Below are 15,082 nucleotides of genomic sequence, written 5' to 3' on the forward strand. Positions count from 1 at the left end.
TCGGATCCTTTCAGATGCTGACTGTCACTGACTCAGGTTTACTTTCTCACACAGCTTAAAGTTTAAACCAACCCACAGACTCCCCTCAGCTCAACAACCACAACACTCTCCCCTCCCCTCCCCTCTCCCCTCCCCTCCTCATCTCCCCTCTCCTCCCCATCTCCCCTCCCCTCTCCCCTCCCATCTCCCCTCCCCTCTCCCCTCCCATCTCCCCTCCCCTCTCCATCTCCCCTCTCCCCTCCATCTCCCCTCCCCTCCCCTCTCCATCTCCCCTCCCCTCCCCTCCCCATCTTCCCTCCCCTCCCCTCTCCATCTCCCCTCCCCTCTCCATCTCCCTTCCTTTCCCCTCTCCCCTCCCCTCCCCCCTCCCCTCTCCCCTCTCCTCTCCATCTCCATCTCCCCTCCCCTCTCCATCTCCCCTCTCCTCTCCATCTCCCCTCCCCCTCTCCATCTCCCCTCCCCTCCCTTCTCCCCTCCATCTCCCCTCCCCTCTCCCCTCCATCTCCCCTAAACTCCCCCCCCCCCGCACCAAGACTTGTCTTATACTCTTGTTGACTCCGCCCCTGGGTTCTCATTGGCTATACATTTATCCCTTTCACACACATACTGGGGATTACATCACTCTCTTCATATGCAAATGCCACACCTTCCATTTAACATCCATCAAGTGTTACTTCAGACGCCCCAGACAATGGTTAATATTCACTGTGATTTGTTCAAAGGAGCCAGTTTCCTAATCCATGGTTAGAAGTTGGCTTGTTTCAGTTAGCCTTTGTTAAGATTAACCGCAGTGTGTCCTGGTATGGGCATCACTAAACTGTGGTTAGTTAAACATGGAGGAAAAAGCTTCCCGTCTCCTTTTTGCAACTGTGCTAGTGGAGAAGGGAGCAGGAGCCGATGAGACCAAGGCTCATTCGCACAATCCTCAACCATCGTTTATCACGGAGGTGACCCAAATGGTGCCCTCCAGATGCTACAGGCTGCAGCTCCCATCCCTCCTGACCAGTGGCCGTGCTGGCTGAGGCCAATGGGAGCTAGAGGCCAAAACATATGACCTCTGGACTTTATTGTTCCATCGGAATGCAGCCCTGAACTCTCTTGTGCTCTGCCATCCAAGAGAAATGAAACCCAGGAGTGTCTTGCCCCTCGATTTTTTCTGTGAGTTGGGAAATGACAAAGGACATTTCCCAACCCTCCCTATGGAGAAGAGGTGCAGATTCACCTGGTTCATTGTGATTTTTAAAAAGCAGCTCCCGTGGAAAAGAGCACCAGTGGTCAGTCTACACTTCTCACTGGTTGACTGACCGAACCCAAAGAGAACTCCTTCATGGTTCCTCATCATCCTGGGGGGGAAAGGGACCAGTGGGGTGTCACAGGGTTCTGTCCTGGGCCCGTTGTTGTCCAACGTTTTTTTAACAAATGACCTGGACAAAGGAATTGAGGGGATGCTCAACAAATTTGCAGATGACACCAACTGGGAAGGGTAGCCAGTGCTGCAGAAGACAGAATCGGGATACAAGATAACCTTCACAGATTGGATTGCTGGGCCCAAACTCACAAAATGAAATTCAAGAGGGTCAAATGTCAGGATCCACATTTAGGCAGGAAGAAGCCGATGCACAGCAACTTACTGACTACTCAGATTTTCCCAGCTGCTAAGAGGTCCCAACTAAGTGGTGGTTTGCCTCCTATTGCGATGAAGGTTTCCAAACTCACTTTCGCCACCCTTTCCCTCCAGAAGACAGGGGAGAGGAATGGCAGTCTCACCGTCATGCTTTCCTATGGCCAAGTGGCTCTTGGGGCGCGGCCAGAAGACCTGCTGCGCTTCATCGAGGTCATCGTGGAAGAGCTCCTCTTCCAATTCCAGAACACCAGGAAGGTATGGCTCTCCTTTCCCCACAGATTCCTGTTGTTCGTTCTCTCGGCTATACCGTACTTTTCCATGTATAAGGCAAGGTGGGGTTTTTTAATTAAACAATGATGTTTACAAACGGAGGTCATCTTATACACAGATAGTGCATAGGGGGGACGTGGGATTGGATGCCGCTGGGAACTGGAGATGGTCAGCGACTCTTGTGCGTGTTCTTGGTGGCTGCGGCAAGGGCTGGTGTTGATCGGCTGTCGCTACAGCAATTGGGTGGGCGATTGGTGGCTTCTGCCAGTGAGGGAACAGACAGACAATAGGTGGGCTTTGTGACGCGGACGAGTGGCAGCGTAGGTCCGGCGGGTGAGCGATTTTTGGAAAAAACCCCTAAAAAAGCTGAACAACTCTGGGTAACCTTCCCCCCCCCCCAAAGCTCAGCCACTCTGGGCAATTTCCCTCCGTTTTCTTAATTTGGAATTCCCCATCTTATACATGGAAAAACCCAGCACATCCTGCCTTTCTCCTGTCATAGGACTCCAGGAGGTGTGCCACTGTTTCCCAAGTGGTCACCATCCTGGCACTGAGCAGACCTCCTGAGCTCCGCCAGGGTCCTAGCACCACATGCCTCCAGACTGTGCCCTAGGGCAGAGTCTCTGGCTTCATCCCCCGAAGGGTTGGAGCCTGGGGGGTATACTGACTCCACACCTAGGACCAAATTGGGTATTAGAGTGGTACCTTGCTTCTCAAACTTAATCCGTTCCGGAAGTCCGTTCTAAAACCAAAGCGTTCTAAAACCAAGGCACGCTTTCCCATAGAAAGTAATGCAAAATGGATTAATCTGTTCCAGACTTTTAAAAACAACCCCTAAAACAGCAATTTTACCTGGATTTTATTATCTAACAAGACCATTTCTGGGTTAGGCTTAGGGTTAATTTTAGGATTGGGTTAGTGTAAGGGTAAGGATGGTCATCACAAACACTCTATTCCAACAACACAAGAGACGACTCTACACATGGATATCACCAAATGGACAGCATCGAAATCAGATTGATTATATTCTCTGCAGCCAAAGATGGAGAAGCTCTATACAGTCAGCAAAAACAAGACCTGGAGCTGACTGTAACTCAGATCATCAGCTTCTTATAGCAAAATTCCAGCTTAAACTGAAGAAAGTAGGAAAAACCACTGGGCCAGTAAGATACAATCTGAATCAAATCCCTTATGAATACACAGTGGAAGTGAGGAACAGGTTTAAGGATTTAGATTTGGTGGACAGAGTGCCTGAAGAACTATGGATGGAGGCTCGTAACATTATACAGGAGGCAGCAATGAAAACCATCCCAAGGAAAAGGAAATGCAAGAAAGCAAAATGGCTGTCCAACGAGGCCTTACAAATAGCGGAGGAGAGGAGGCAAGCAAAATGCAAGGGAGATAGGGAAAGATACAGGAAACTGAATGCAGATTTCCAAAAAACAGCAAGGAGAGACAAGAGGGTCTTCTTAAATGAGCAATGCAAAGAAATAGAGGAAAACAATAGAATGGGGAAAACCAGAGATCTGTTCAAGAAAATTGGAGATATAAAAGGAACATTTCGTACAAAGATTACCATAATCAAGGACAAAAGTGGTAAGGACCTAACAGAAGCAGAAGACATCAAGAAGAGGTGGCAAGAATACACAGAGGAATTATACCAGAAAGATATGGAGGTCTCGTACACCTCAGGTAGTGTGGTTGCTGACCTTGAGCCAGACATCTTGGAGAGTGAAGTCAAATGGGCCTTAGAAAGCATTGCTAATAACAAGGCCAGTGGAAGTGATGATATTCCAGCTGAACTGTTTAAAATTTTAAAAGATGATGCTGTTAAGGTGCTACACCCAATATGCCAGCAAGTTTGGAAAACTCAGCAATGGCCAGAGGATTGGAGAAGATCAGTCTACATCCCAATTCCAAAGAAGGGCAGTGCCAAAGAATGCTCCAACTACCGCACAATTGCGCTCATTTCACACGCTAGCAAGGTTATGCTTAAAATTCTACAAGGCAGGCTTAGGCAGTATGTGGACCGAGAACTCCCAGAAGTGCAAGCTGGATTTCGAAAGGGCAGAGGAACCAGAGACCAAATAGCAAACATGCGCTGGATTATGGAGAAAGCTAGAGAGTTCCAGAAAAACGTCTACTTCTGCTTCATTGACTATGCAAAAGCCTTTGACTGTGTCGACCACAGCAAACTATGGCAAGTTCTTAAAGAAATGGGAGTGCCTGATCACCTCATCTGTCTCCTGAGAAATCTCTATGCGGGACAAGAAGCTACAGTTAGAACTGGATATGGAACAACTGATTGGTTCAAAATTGGGAAAGGAGTACGACAAGGTTGTATATTGTCTCCCTGCTTATTTAACTTATATGCAGAATTCATCATGCGAAAGGCTGGACTAGATGAATCCCAAGCCGGAATTAAGATTGCTGGAAGAAATATCAACAACCTCCGATATGCAGATGACACAACCTTGATGGCAGAAAGCGAGGAGGAATTAAAGAACCTTTTAATGAGGGTGAAAGAGGAGAGCGCAAAATATGGTCTGAAGCTCAACATCAAAAAAACCAAGATCATGGCCACTGGTCCCATCACCTCCTGGCAAATAGAAGGGGAAGAAATGGAGGCAGTGAGAGATTTTACTTTCTTGGGCTCCTTGATCACTGCAGATGGTGACAGCAGTCACGAAATTAAAAGACGCCTGCTTCTTGGGAGAAAAGCAATGACAAACCTAGACAGCATCTTAAAAAGCAGAGACATCACCTTGCCGACAAAGGTCCGTATAGTTAAAGCTATGGTTTTCCCAGTAGTGATGTATGGAAGTGAGAGTTGGACCATAAAGAAGGCTGATCGCCGAAGAATTGATGCTTTTGAATTATGGTGCTGGAGGAGACTCTTGAGAGTCCCATGGACTGCAAGAAGATCAAACCTATCCATTCTTAAGGAAATCAGCCCTGAGTGCTCCCTGGAAGGACAGATCGTGAAGCTGAGGCTCCAATACTTTGGCCACCTCATGAGAAGAGAAGAATCCTTGGAAAAGACCCTGATGTTGGGAAAGATTGAGGGCACTAGGAGAAGGGGACGACAGAGGACAAGATGGTTGGACAGTGTTCTCGAAGCTACGAACATGAGTTTGACCAAACTGCGGGAGGCAGTGCAAGACAGGAGTGCCTGGCGTGCTCTGGTCCATGGGGTCACGAAGAGTCGGACACGACTAAACGACTAAACAACAACAAGGGTAAGGATTAGAATTAGGGTTTGGGTCAGTGTGACTTTATGTTTCCTTGTGGTTTTGATTCAATCTTAATTTTATAAAATCCCTTATTTTAGGACGAAGCTCTGAAAAAGTGCCTTCTGAAGACAACCATTCTAATCACCAAGGCACTTGGGCAGACGAATGGTGAATTGGTCATCTTCCCGCACAAAGCGGAGCTCACCACCTGCATTATTGTGAGTAAAAAAGAAAAAGAGGGGGATCTCCTGGGGGTTTTTTTAGAGCGTTTTTTAATAGGTGTTTAGGTCTAGCTCGGGTGGCGCTGTGGGTTAAACCACAGAGCCTAGGGCTTGCCGATCAGAAGGTCGGCAGTTTGAATCCCCACAATGGGGTGAGCTCCCATTGCTCAGTCCCAGCTCCTGCCAACCTAGCAGTTCGAAAGCACGCCAAAGTGCAAGTAGATAAATAGGTACCGCTCCAGTGGGAAGGTAAACGGTGTTTCCGTGCACTGCTCTGGTTCGCCAGAAGCGGCATTGTCATGCTGGCCACATGACCTGGAAGTTGTACGCCAGCTCCCGGCGATGAGCGCCGCAACCCCAGAGTCAGTCATGACTGGACCTAATGGTCAGGGGTCCCTTTACCTTTACCTAGGTCTAGCTCTGGTAAAATATCAGGGTTGCAGGTTCTGAGCATCTGGCCCCAAACCCTTTCTGGGTGGTCACATTCTGCTCCAAACCCTCTTGAAAGGCAGCCCTACATTGTGGCAACCTCAGCAGGATGTCACCAGCATCTAAGTAAAAGAGGCTAGGTTCTCCCAGGAGGAGAGGGCTCTCGATGGCTACCAGCCATGTTTGCTATGAAGCCACAGGCGGGGAGAGGGCTCTTGTGCTCATGGTCTGCTCCCTGCTTTCTCACAGACGTCTGGTTGGCCGCTGTGAGAACAGGATACTGGACTAGATGAGCCATTGGCCTGGTCCAGAAGGCTGGTCTGATGTTCTTATGAGGAAAGATGGATCTGATTCCCAGGTCCAGGAAGCCCACTCTCCTCCCCTAGGAGGACCCACTTGCCAATTGCAAAGAAGGTGTCAAGTGGGCTGGGCTGGAGAGGGAGCACAATTCAGGGCTTGGTGTGGTGGTGGCGGCAGGGATGGAGCCTCCAGGTCTCTGACATGCTGCTGTGTGCTTCCCCACCACAGGACATCATCAAAGAGGAACCAAAAATGGCAGTCCTCCAGCAGGCCATGGAGACCATTACCCACATGGCGTAAGTACGGGGAGGTAGTTCTAGTCTCCCTACAGCTGGTCACTGCCCCACCTATTCCTGGCATTTCCCTTGCCATACCCTGAAATTGTACCCCTTGGACTGCTGGGTGCTGATCATTTCCTCTCCCCTTCTTTCTCTTTCTTCTTCAGTACATTTAGACCACCGCTGGAGTCCCAGCTCCGCTCACAGCTGGCACAGGAGGGCATAAAGAAGATCTTTCCCCTGCCCTCCTGGAAGGTTATCAAGATGAAAGCTGGGACTCCGAATCAAGGAGCAAAGACCCAGGTGACTGGACCTTCTACTTCTATTTGTAAGCTACAAATAATCCTGCCAGGCTTTAACACTTGACCAGGCTTCCTCAAACCCGGCCCTCCAGATGTTTTTGGCCTACAACTCCCATGATCCCTAGCTAGCAGGACCAGTGGTCAGGGATGATGGGAATTACCAGTTAGTCTCAAAACATCTGGAGGGCTGAGTTTGAGGAAGCCTGCGACTTGACCCATCACAATGATGTAACCAGAGACTTTGGGTGTATATTTTTTATTTTAATCAGGTTTCCATATTTATTGCATTTGGCTAAAATGCATCCACGGATGATTCCTGCATGCCTGCATTTTGAGACTCTCATGCCTCCCTCCTAGGCTGCATTTAATTTTGTTTGTTTGCTTGTTTGTGTATATGCTGCCCATCAGACTGGGTTACTCCAGCCCCTCTGAGCGACTTCCAACAAATTAAAACACAGCAAGACATCCAATATTTAAAACTTCCCTATGCAGGGCTGCCTTCAGATGTCTTCAGAAGGAAGTATAATTATGTATCTCTCTGACATCTGATAGGAGGGTGTTCCACAGGGTGGGCCCCACCACTGATAAGGCCCTTTGCCTGCTTCCCTGTAACCTCCCTTCTTGCAGTGAGGCAGCTGCCACAAGGCCTTCTCAATAAACAACAACAGCAGCCCCCACTGAAGATTTGATTGCTATGGCAATGGAGGTTAGGGCCAAGGACGAGAGTTAGGGCCAAATGGTTTGGGATACCCCAAGGAAGTTGAGCCTAGTGTGGAGTCCCTAGCTGGATCTGCTGAAGCTGGCTGTAATTCTCTTGATTCTGTGTGCCATTTAAAAGGTGTTCCCTCACCTGGTACAGAAATAAAGTCTTGCCACAACAGCCCCCCCTCTTTTCCAAGGACCAGGCATAGGGAACCCGAGGTGCTCCAGAAGCAGAACCATAGAATCGTGACAGGTGGCCATCCAGCCTCTGCTTAAAAACCTCCAAGGAAGGAGGGTGCTGTTGAGCTCACTGGGCCATTGGTCATTCTGAAAAGGGGATGCTGGACTCCAAGGCTCCAGAGCACATGGGATTTCCACGGGGGTCTTCAGCTTTTAATTCCTTTTGCTTCTCTCCTTTCAGGACTTCTATCAGCAGATGGTAAACACTTGCGTAAACATGCTCACCAGCTTGGTGTCGGAGGCCCCGTCTCTGGAGACGCTGCAGGATATATTAGTGGTAAGGGAGCCCCCAAGGGGACGCGGGTGGCGCTGTGGTCTAAACCACTGAGCCTAGGGCTTGCCGATCGGAAGGTCAGCCGAAGTGAAGCACACGCTTAGGAGTTGAGCAGGTGAGCCATGCACGGAGCACGGAGAGGCTCCTTTGATTGGCACAATATGCAAAGCTAGGCAGATACATTTCCGACTGTGACCTTTACACATCTTCCACTCATGAGGCCGTGGGATGATGGCATCAAGTTATTTTGGCACCCATTTCCACTGCCTCATTTCCCCCTCGACCACTGTCAACGGGAGACGTCAGGGAAAGCAGAAGGCATGGGAAAGGTCATGGCGTACAGGCCAAGCTAAGGTCGGATCTAGCATATGGCATTCAGACGGTTGCGGCTCGTCTGCGGTCGGGAGTGTGCTCTGCCGCGTGGAGGCCAGGCCCTTCCATCACCTCCCCTGCTGTGAAGTGTGCTTCATGCCTGGCGGCCATTACTACGGTACATCTCCCCCTTCCTTTCTATCCAAGCATCCGGCCGTGCGCTGTGCGTGAAGACGGGCATACTCCAAATTGGAGGAGTTAGCAATGCCAGGGGCCAAAACTGCAAAGGCAGATATGACCAGAAATCGAGATGGGCCATGACGCGGGGACTGGAGCGAACCCTGCAAAGTTGTAAAACTGAGGGAATACATTGCATAAAACAACACCAACAGATAAGGCAGGCAATAATCTTAAGGGCATAGGTGGAACTCCTCCAAATCATGGTCCCTAATCTCCCTCAAGGGGATCCACAGAGCCTAGGGCTTGCCAATCAGAACGTCCGCGGTTCGAATCCCCGTGACGGGGTGAGCTCCCGTTGTTCAGTCCCAGCTCCTGCCCACCTAGCAGTTCAAAAGCACGTCAAATGGGGTGGGTCATTTAAAAAAAAATCGCAAATGTTTCCTCCCTTGATCTTATCTTAGGCGTATGGTATAAACATAGTCAAATTTCAAATTTGGGACAAATCAGTTAATATTTAGACCCTGCTCCTACAGATTGGAATTTTGCCTCACTACGAGCGATAAAAACATAGGAATTAGACTCATTTAATTCTCAGTATGTTAAATTGTGAACTAATAAACATAAATTTTAGGTTTTATGTAGAGCAATAATAGTTGCATACTATTATTTTCTGCACTCTTTATTTATTTAAGATAAAACATGTTGATAATTTACATGGAAAACCAATGGTTTTCAAAAAATTATATGGAGCAATTAAGCAAACAGTGTACTAAACAAGTAAACATAAACAATAAAACGCTACTCATATGATGTGTTATGTCAAAACATCACATTATACTTAATTACTTGGTATAAATTGTACTAAATGCTTACAGTTTGTGTAATTAATAAAATTATGCCTTATGCAATATATACATTGTACATGTACAACATATTATATCATGCTAAAACTATGCTTTTATGCATTACACTAAACGGCTATTTTGGTGCAAAGTCCTTCTTTGTCTCTTGTTTTGGGAATTTAGAGCGGTTGTTCATTGTTGTTTTGATGGTAGCATCACGTCTTTTCTCTCGAATAACTATCCTAGATGCTCTAGTAACCTCCTTCACTCCACGTTCAGCCTTCCATGTGATGATGATGATTTCTCTCCCGCAGCACACAAATGCCTGGATAGATTCCCCAAAGCTTTACGAGCGGGAAAGAGCTGTGAAGACCACTGGCTTTCTCATGAAATATGTTTCCCAGCATTTAGAGTTTGATGTGAGTGACCAAGGCTTCATGCTGCCATTTCAGATTTATTTATTTATAATGTATTACATTTCTATACTGTGGTACCTCCGGTTAAGAATTTAATTCATTCTGGAGGTCTGTTCTTCACCTGAAACTGTTCTAAACCTGAGGTACCACTTTAGCTAATGGGGCCTCCCGCTGCCACCGCGCCTCCACCGCGCAATTTCTGTTCCCATCCTGAAGCAAAGTTCTTAACCCGAGGACTCACCATGAACTCACCTCCCTCATTCTCTTATAATGGCATCAAGGCCTACCTGAGAGGTTCCAGAACTGAAAAAAAGCCCTTGCCACCTTTGCCGACTGAAAGCATGCCAGACGGTCAGTTCCCCAACACAGGAGCCAGATGTATGGAGGAACGTGACTCATAGAAGTAGAAGGCCCAGGGATCGCTCGGAGTGTTGAGAACGACACAATCAATTTGAAGTGCTCTCCCTTAACATGGAAGACGAAGAACAGACTCCATTTGAAGATCTCTCCCTCGTCACAGTTGATCAGAAATATGAAGACGAGCAGTAAAGTCAGTCCTCTGGGAATATGCAGGTAACCTTGGAAGGGACAGCACATGGAAGAATCCTAACCAAGCCTATGAAGAGGCGTCTAGTGGTGATAGGGGATTCCCTACTGAGGGGTACAGATGTCTCGAGAGGTGTGCTGTCTCCCCGGGGCCAAGATCAAAGATGTAACAGAACGGCTGCAAGGAATCATAAAACCCACTGACAAATACCCCTTCCTTTTGTTCCATGTGGGAACCAATGACACTCCAAGCCATAGCCTCCAGAAGATCAAAAGTGATTATGAGGCTCTGGGCAGGAAGTTGAAGCAATTAAATGCACAAATTGTCATCTCATCTGTCCTCCCAGTTGAACGACATGGCCCAGGGAGAGAGGGGAAAATAGGGGAAGTGAACAACTGGCTTCGCAAATGGTGCAAACAGGAACGGTTTGGATTCTTAGATCACAGTCTGCAGTTTCTTGAAGATGGGCTTCTGGCAAGTGATGGGCTGCACCTCACAAGGGTTGGAAGGAATGTTTTTGCCATGAAACTCAAAAACCTCATCAGGAGGGCTTTAAACTGACATATGGGGGAGGGAGACAGTGGTCCTGAAGGTAAGAGTCTATCAAGTTCTGAAGATGATCATCCAAATGTCAAGGACCAAATGGAGCAAAAAGCACGCAGACCTAGTGGGGGGAGAAAAATATCCTTAAATAAGAGACATGGGGGAATAATCAATGGTCTTCAATGTCTGTATACTAATGCACAGAGCATGGGAAATAAACAAGATGAACTTCAGCTCTTGGTACAGCAAACTAAATACGACATAATAGGCATCACTGAAACCTGGTGGGATGAGTCTCATGATTGGAATGTAGAAATAGAGGGATACAATCTATTTCAGAGAAATAGACCAAACAGGAAAGGAGGAGGAGTAGCGTTATATGTCAGGGATGTGTATACCTGTGAAGAGATCCAGGATTTAAAACTTCAAAGCCAAGTTGAGAGTATCTGGGTCAAAATTAAGGGAGAGAAAAATAACTGATCTCATTGTGGGAGTTTACTATAGATCCCCAAGCCAAACTGAGGACACAGATGATGCCTTCCTGGAACTGATGGCCAAGCATTCAAAAGGAAGTGAGATAGTAGTAATGGGGGATTTCAACTATCCTGATAATTGTTGGATGTCAAACTCAGCCAAGAGCATAAGGTCGAACAGATTTCTCCCTGGCCTTGCAGACAACTTCATTGTCCAGAAAGTAGGAGAAGCAACAAGAGGATCGGCCATTTTAGATCTGATCCTAACCAATAGTGATGACCTGGTTAGTGGGGTAGAAGTGGCAGGATCAATAGGTGGGAGTGATCATGCTCTTCTGGAGTTTATTATTCAGCAGAAAGGAACAACCAAGCATACTAAGACTCAAATCCTAGACTTTAAGAAAGCCGACTTCAGAAAACTTAGGGAAACGCTGGGCGAGATCCCATGGACAGAAATACTAAAAGGGAAGGGAGTTCATGATGGTTGGGAGTTTGTTAAAAGGGAGATATTAAAAGCACAACTTCAGGCAATACCAATGGACGGTGCCTAAAGAAGCCAGGCTGGCTATCAAAAGAACTTTTAACTGAGTTAAGATTTAAAAGGGATATGTACAAAAAATGGAAAAAGGGGTAAACCACCATAGAGGAATTCAAACAAATAGCCAGCACGTGTAGAGACAAAGTCAGAAAAGCTAAAGCACAGAATGAACTCAGGCTTGCTAGAGAGGTTAAAAGCAACGAAAGGGGCTTTTATGGGTATGTCCATAGCAAAAGGAAGAACAAGGAAACAGTGGGGTCACTTAGAGGAGAAGATGGTGAAATGCAAACAGGGGACAGAGAAAGGGCAGAACTCCTCAATGCCTTCTTTGCCTCAGTCTTCTCCAAAAAAGAAAACAATGCCCGACCTGAAAAATATGGAGCAGATGATTCAGCAGGGGAAACACAGCCCCAAACAAGTAAGGAGGTAGTACAAGAATACTTGGCTAGTTTAGATGTATTCAAGTCTCCAGGGCCAGATGAACTACACCCAAGAGTATTAAAAGAACTGGCAGAGGTGATTTCAGAACCACTGGCAATAATCTTTGAAAATTCCTGGAGAACAGGCGAGGTTCCAGCAGACTGGAGGAGGGCAAATGTTGTCCCTATTTTCAAAAAGGGGGAATCATAGAATCATAGATCAGGGTCAGAAATCACATAGGTCAGAAATCACCTGGAATACTGTGTCCAGTTCTGGGCACCACAGTTCAAGAAGGGTACTGACAAGCTGGAACATGTCCAGAGGAGGGCAACCAAAATGGTCAAAGGCCCGGAAACTATGCCTTATGAGGAACGGCTTAGGGAGCTGGGTATGTTTAGCCTGGAGAAGAGAAGGTTAAGGGGTGATATGATAGCCATGTTCAAATATATAAAAGGATGTCATATAAAGGAGGGAGAAAGGTTGTTTTCTGCTGCTCCAGAGAAGTGGACACGGGGCAATGGATTCAAACTACAAGAAAGAAGATTCCACCTAAACATTAGGAAGAACTTCCTGACAGTAAGAGCTGTTCGGCAGTGGAACTTGCTGCCAAGGAGTGTGGTGGAGTCTCCTTGTTTGGAGGTCTTTAAGTGGAGGCTTGACAGCCATCTGTCAATAATGCTTTGATGGTGTTTCCTGCTTGGCAGGGGGTTGGACTGGATGGCCCTCGGGGTCTCTTCCAACTCTAGGCTTCTATGCTTCTTGCTGGGCTCTGTGGGACGAGGGCTGACTGTGCATCTCTCTCTCTGTCTCTCCACCTCCTAGATATTCCAGGATTTCCCCCTTCTGGGGCAGTTGGTGGCACTTTTATCCCTGCACCTGGCAGACAGCGGGAAGGAGGTTGGGCAGCAATCCGCGGAGGCCTTGTACCACCTCCATTACATACTGATCGCCAAAATGGGTGAGTGGGATGCTGGGAAAGGGGGTGTTTCTTGCAAGCCACAGGGTGGGAGATCTGTAGCCCGACAGAGGCTGCTCCAACTCCCAGCATCCCTGAGTGTTGCCCATGCTGGCTGCCGCTGGGGTTGATGGGAGTTCAGGAGGGCCAGAATTCGTGCCAGCACTGGCCTAATGCAAACACCCCATTGGCCAGAGACGAGAGGGCAGTTTGAGGGGAGGGATTCACTGCTTAGGAAGATAAGAAAAGCCTTCTGGACCAGACCAGTGGCCCAGCCCAGCCCAGCATCCTGTTCCCACAGGGGATGGCCAGATGTCTGTGGGAAAGCAGAATTTGAACTCCAGAGCTCTTTCCCCTTCTGGGGTTTCCAGCAACTGGCCTTCAGAAGCATTGCTGCCTCTGACCGTGGAGGCGAGCAGAGCCAGCATGGCTCATAGCCCTGGGCATAGCTGCCAAGTTTTCCCTTTTCTCGCGAGGAAGCCTATTCAGCATAAGGGAAAATCCCTTTAAAAAAGGGATAACTTGGCAGCTATGGCCCTGGGTAGCCTTCTCTCCCATGAATTTGCCTCATCTTCTTGGAAAGCCATCTTGGTCCATGGCCTTCAATGCCTCCTGTGGCAAGGAGTTCCAAAGTTTAGCTGTGCGCTGCAAGAAGAAGGACCATCCTGAAACTTCAGTTTCAGTTCTCGTGTTAGGAGGGAGAGAGAAAAAGCTTTCTCTCTCTCCACTTTCCCCTTGCCATACATTGCATCTCCTCTTCCTCGCCCTTTTTTAAAATGGAACCCCCCCCCCAAATGCTGCAACCGTAGAGCTCCATAGCCACCCCAGTCCTTTTGGTTGTCCCCTTCCGAACCTTTCCCCGTTCTGAATTATATTTTTTGAGGTAAAATTGATAATCTTTTTCTTGGCTACAGTGGGAAAGCTGGAGGTATTGTGCAGGGAGCCCTAATGCTGTGTTCTTTTGCATGCATATCCCCAACCCTGACCCCGTTTAGCTAAAAAGGTGGAGATGAGGCAAAAGAACCGGAAAGGCAATGCGGTGAAATGGTATAGAGAAGACTTCTTCATCCTTGGGCCCTCAGTCTTCTACAATGACATCTCCAAAGTGGCCAAGGTAGGTGTGGCTTTGGGGACTGTTTCTTGCTAAGTCCGCAGCCAGCTCTCGGTTAGCAGAGGTTGGTCCATTCAGGCCAATGGGGCCCTGCCCCACCAACCTCCTCAGGCAGCCCCCACCACCTAGGGCAGGCTTCCCCCATCCCTGACCACTGGTCCTGCTAGCTAGGGATCATGGGAGTTGTAGCAGTGTCATAAGCAACTTTAGATGGGGATTGAAAATAGCAAGGCGTCACCCGAGTCTTAGTTTTGTTTGTTGTAAAATCTTCCAATTCCTTAAATAAACACAGAAATAGAATCCGAATTGGAGAGTTGGAAGGGACCCCGAGGGTCATCTAGTTCAACCCTCCGCAAGGCAGAGTGGAGATGTCTTTCACTTTGTTTGGGCTACTGAAAAGTGGTCAGATGTGGAGCAGAAGAAAACTCCCTCTTCTTTCTTCTTTGTGCCAGGCCTTTGGGGAGCACCTCACGCCGAGCCAGGTTAATGAAGTTGTGCTGACGGCAATTGACAACTTGGCCGTAGAAGACCGAGCCATCTCGCAGGCCGCGGGAGTCCTGCTGAGTTCCTTCCTTGAGGAATGCGGGATGGACATGGAAGATGTAAGGCTCCAAATGGAGGCGGGGGGAGCAGGATGTAGAATTTGCTTGTTTCTAGGGATGTAAGAAGGCATCTGTCACGGTGGCCGGAGTGGGCTACTTCAGAGTAACGACTCTACACAGCTCTGCATTTTATCTTTTATTGGTGCTGAGTATTTACAGTGCTAATGGCGGTGCTATTTACAAAGACACATCTGCTCAGCTTGAATCAGAACCTCCAAGTGGCTTTTGGCGCGTCTTGCGCCAGCATAACAACTTGGGGAGACCCATCCT

At 47.9% G+C, this 15,082-nt stretch overlaps 1 protein-coding gene across 1 annotated transcript in view; it reads left to right on the forward strand.

Annotated features, from left to right (window-relative positions):
• The first annotated feature begins 833 nt into the window (after window positions 1–833).
• LOC132592788 (maestro heat-like repeat family member 5) overlaps window positions 834–15,082 on the forward strand; it is a 141,490-nt gene continuing 127,241 nt past the window's right edge. The window contains exons 1-10 of the mRNA XM_088660188.1: window positions 834–947; window positions 1,739–1,879; window positions 5,226–5,345; window positions 6,306–6,373; window positions 6,523–6,658; window positions 7,781–7,876; window positions 9,522–9,626; window positions 12,967–13,102; window positions 14,095–14,213; window positions 14,663–14,812. Of these exons, the coding sequence (XP_088516314.1) occupies window positions 834–947; window positions 1,739–1,879; window positions 5,226–5,345; window positions 6,306–6,373; window positions 6,523–6,658; window positions 7,781–7,876; window positions 9,522–9,626; window positions 12,967–13,102; window positions 14,095–14,213; window positions 14,663–14,812 (1,185 nt within the window). The remainder of the gene's footprint in view (window positions 948–1,738; window positions 1,880–5,225; window positions 5,346–6,305; window positions 6,374–6,522; window positions 6,659–7,780; window positions 7,877–9,521; window positions 9,627–12,966; window positions 13,103–14,094; window positions 14,214–14,662; window positions 14,813–15,082) is intronic.

The sequence above is a fragment of the Zootoca vivipara genome, unplaced genomic scaffold, assembly GCF_965207765.1.
Source record: "Zootoca vivipara unplaced genomic scaffold, rZooViv2.hap1.1 HAP1_SCAFFOLD_29, whole genome shotgun sequence".
NCBI lineage: Eukaryota > Metazoa > Chordata > Lepidosauria > Squamata > Lacertidae > Zootoca > Zootoca vivipara.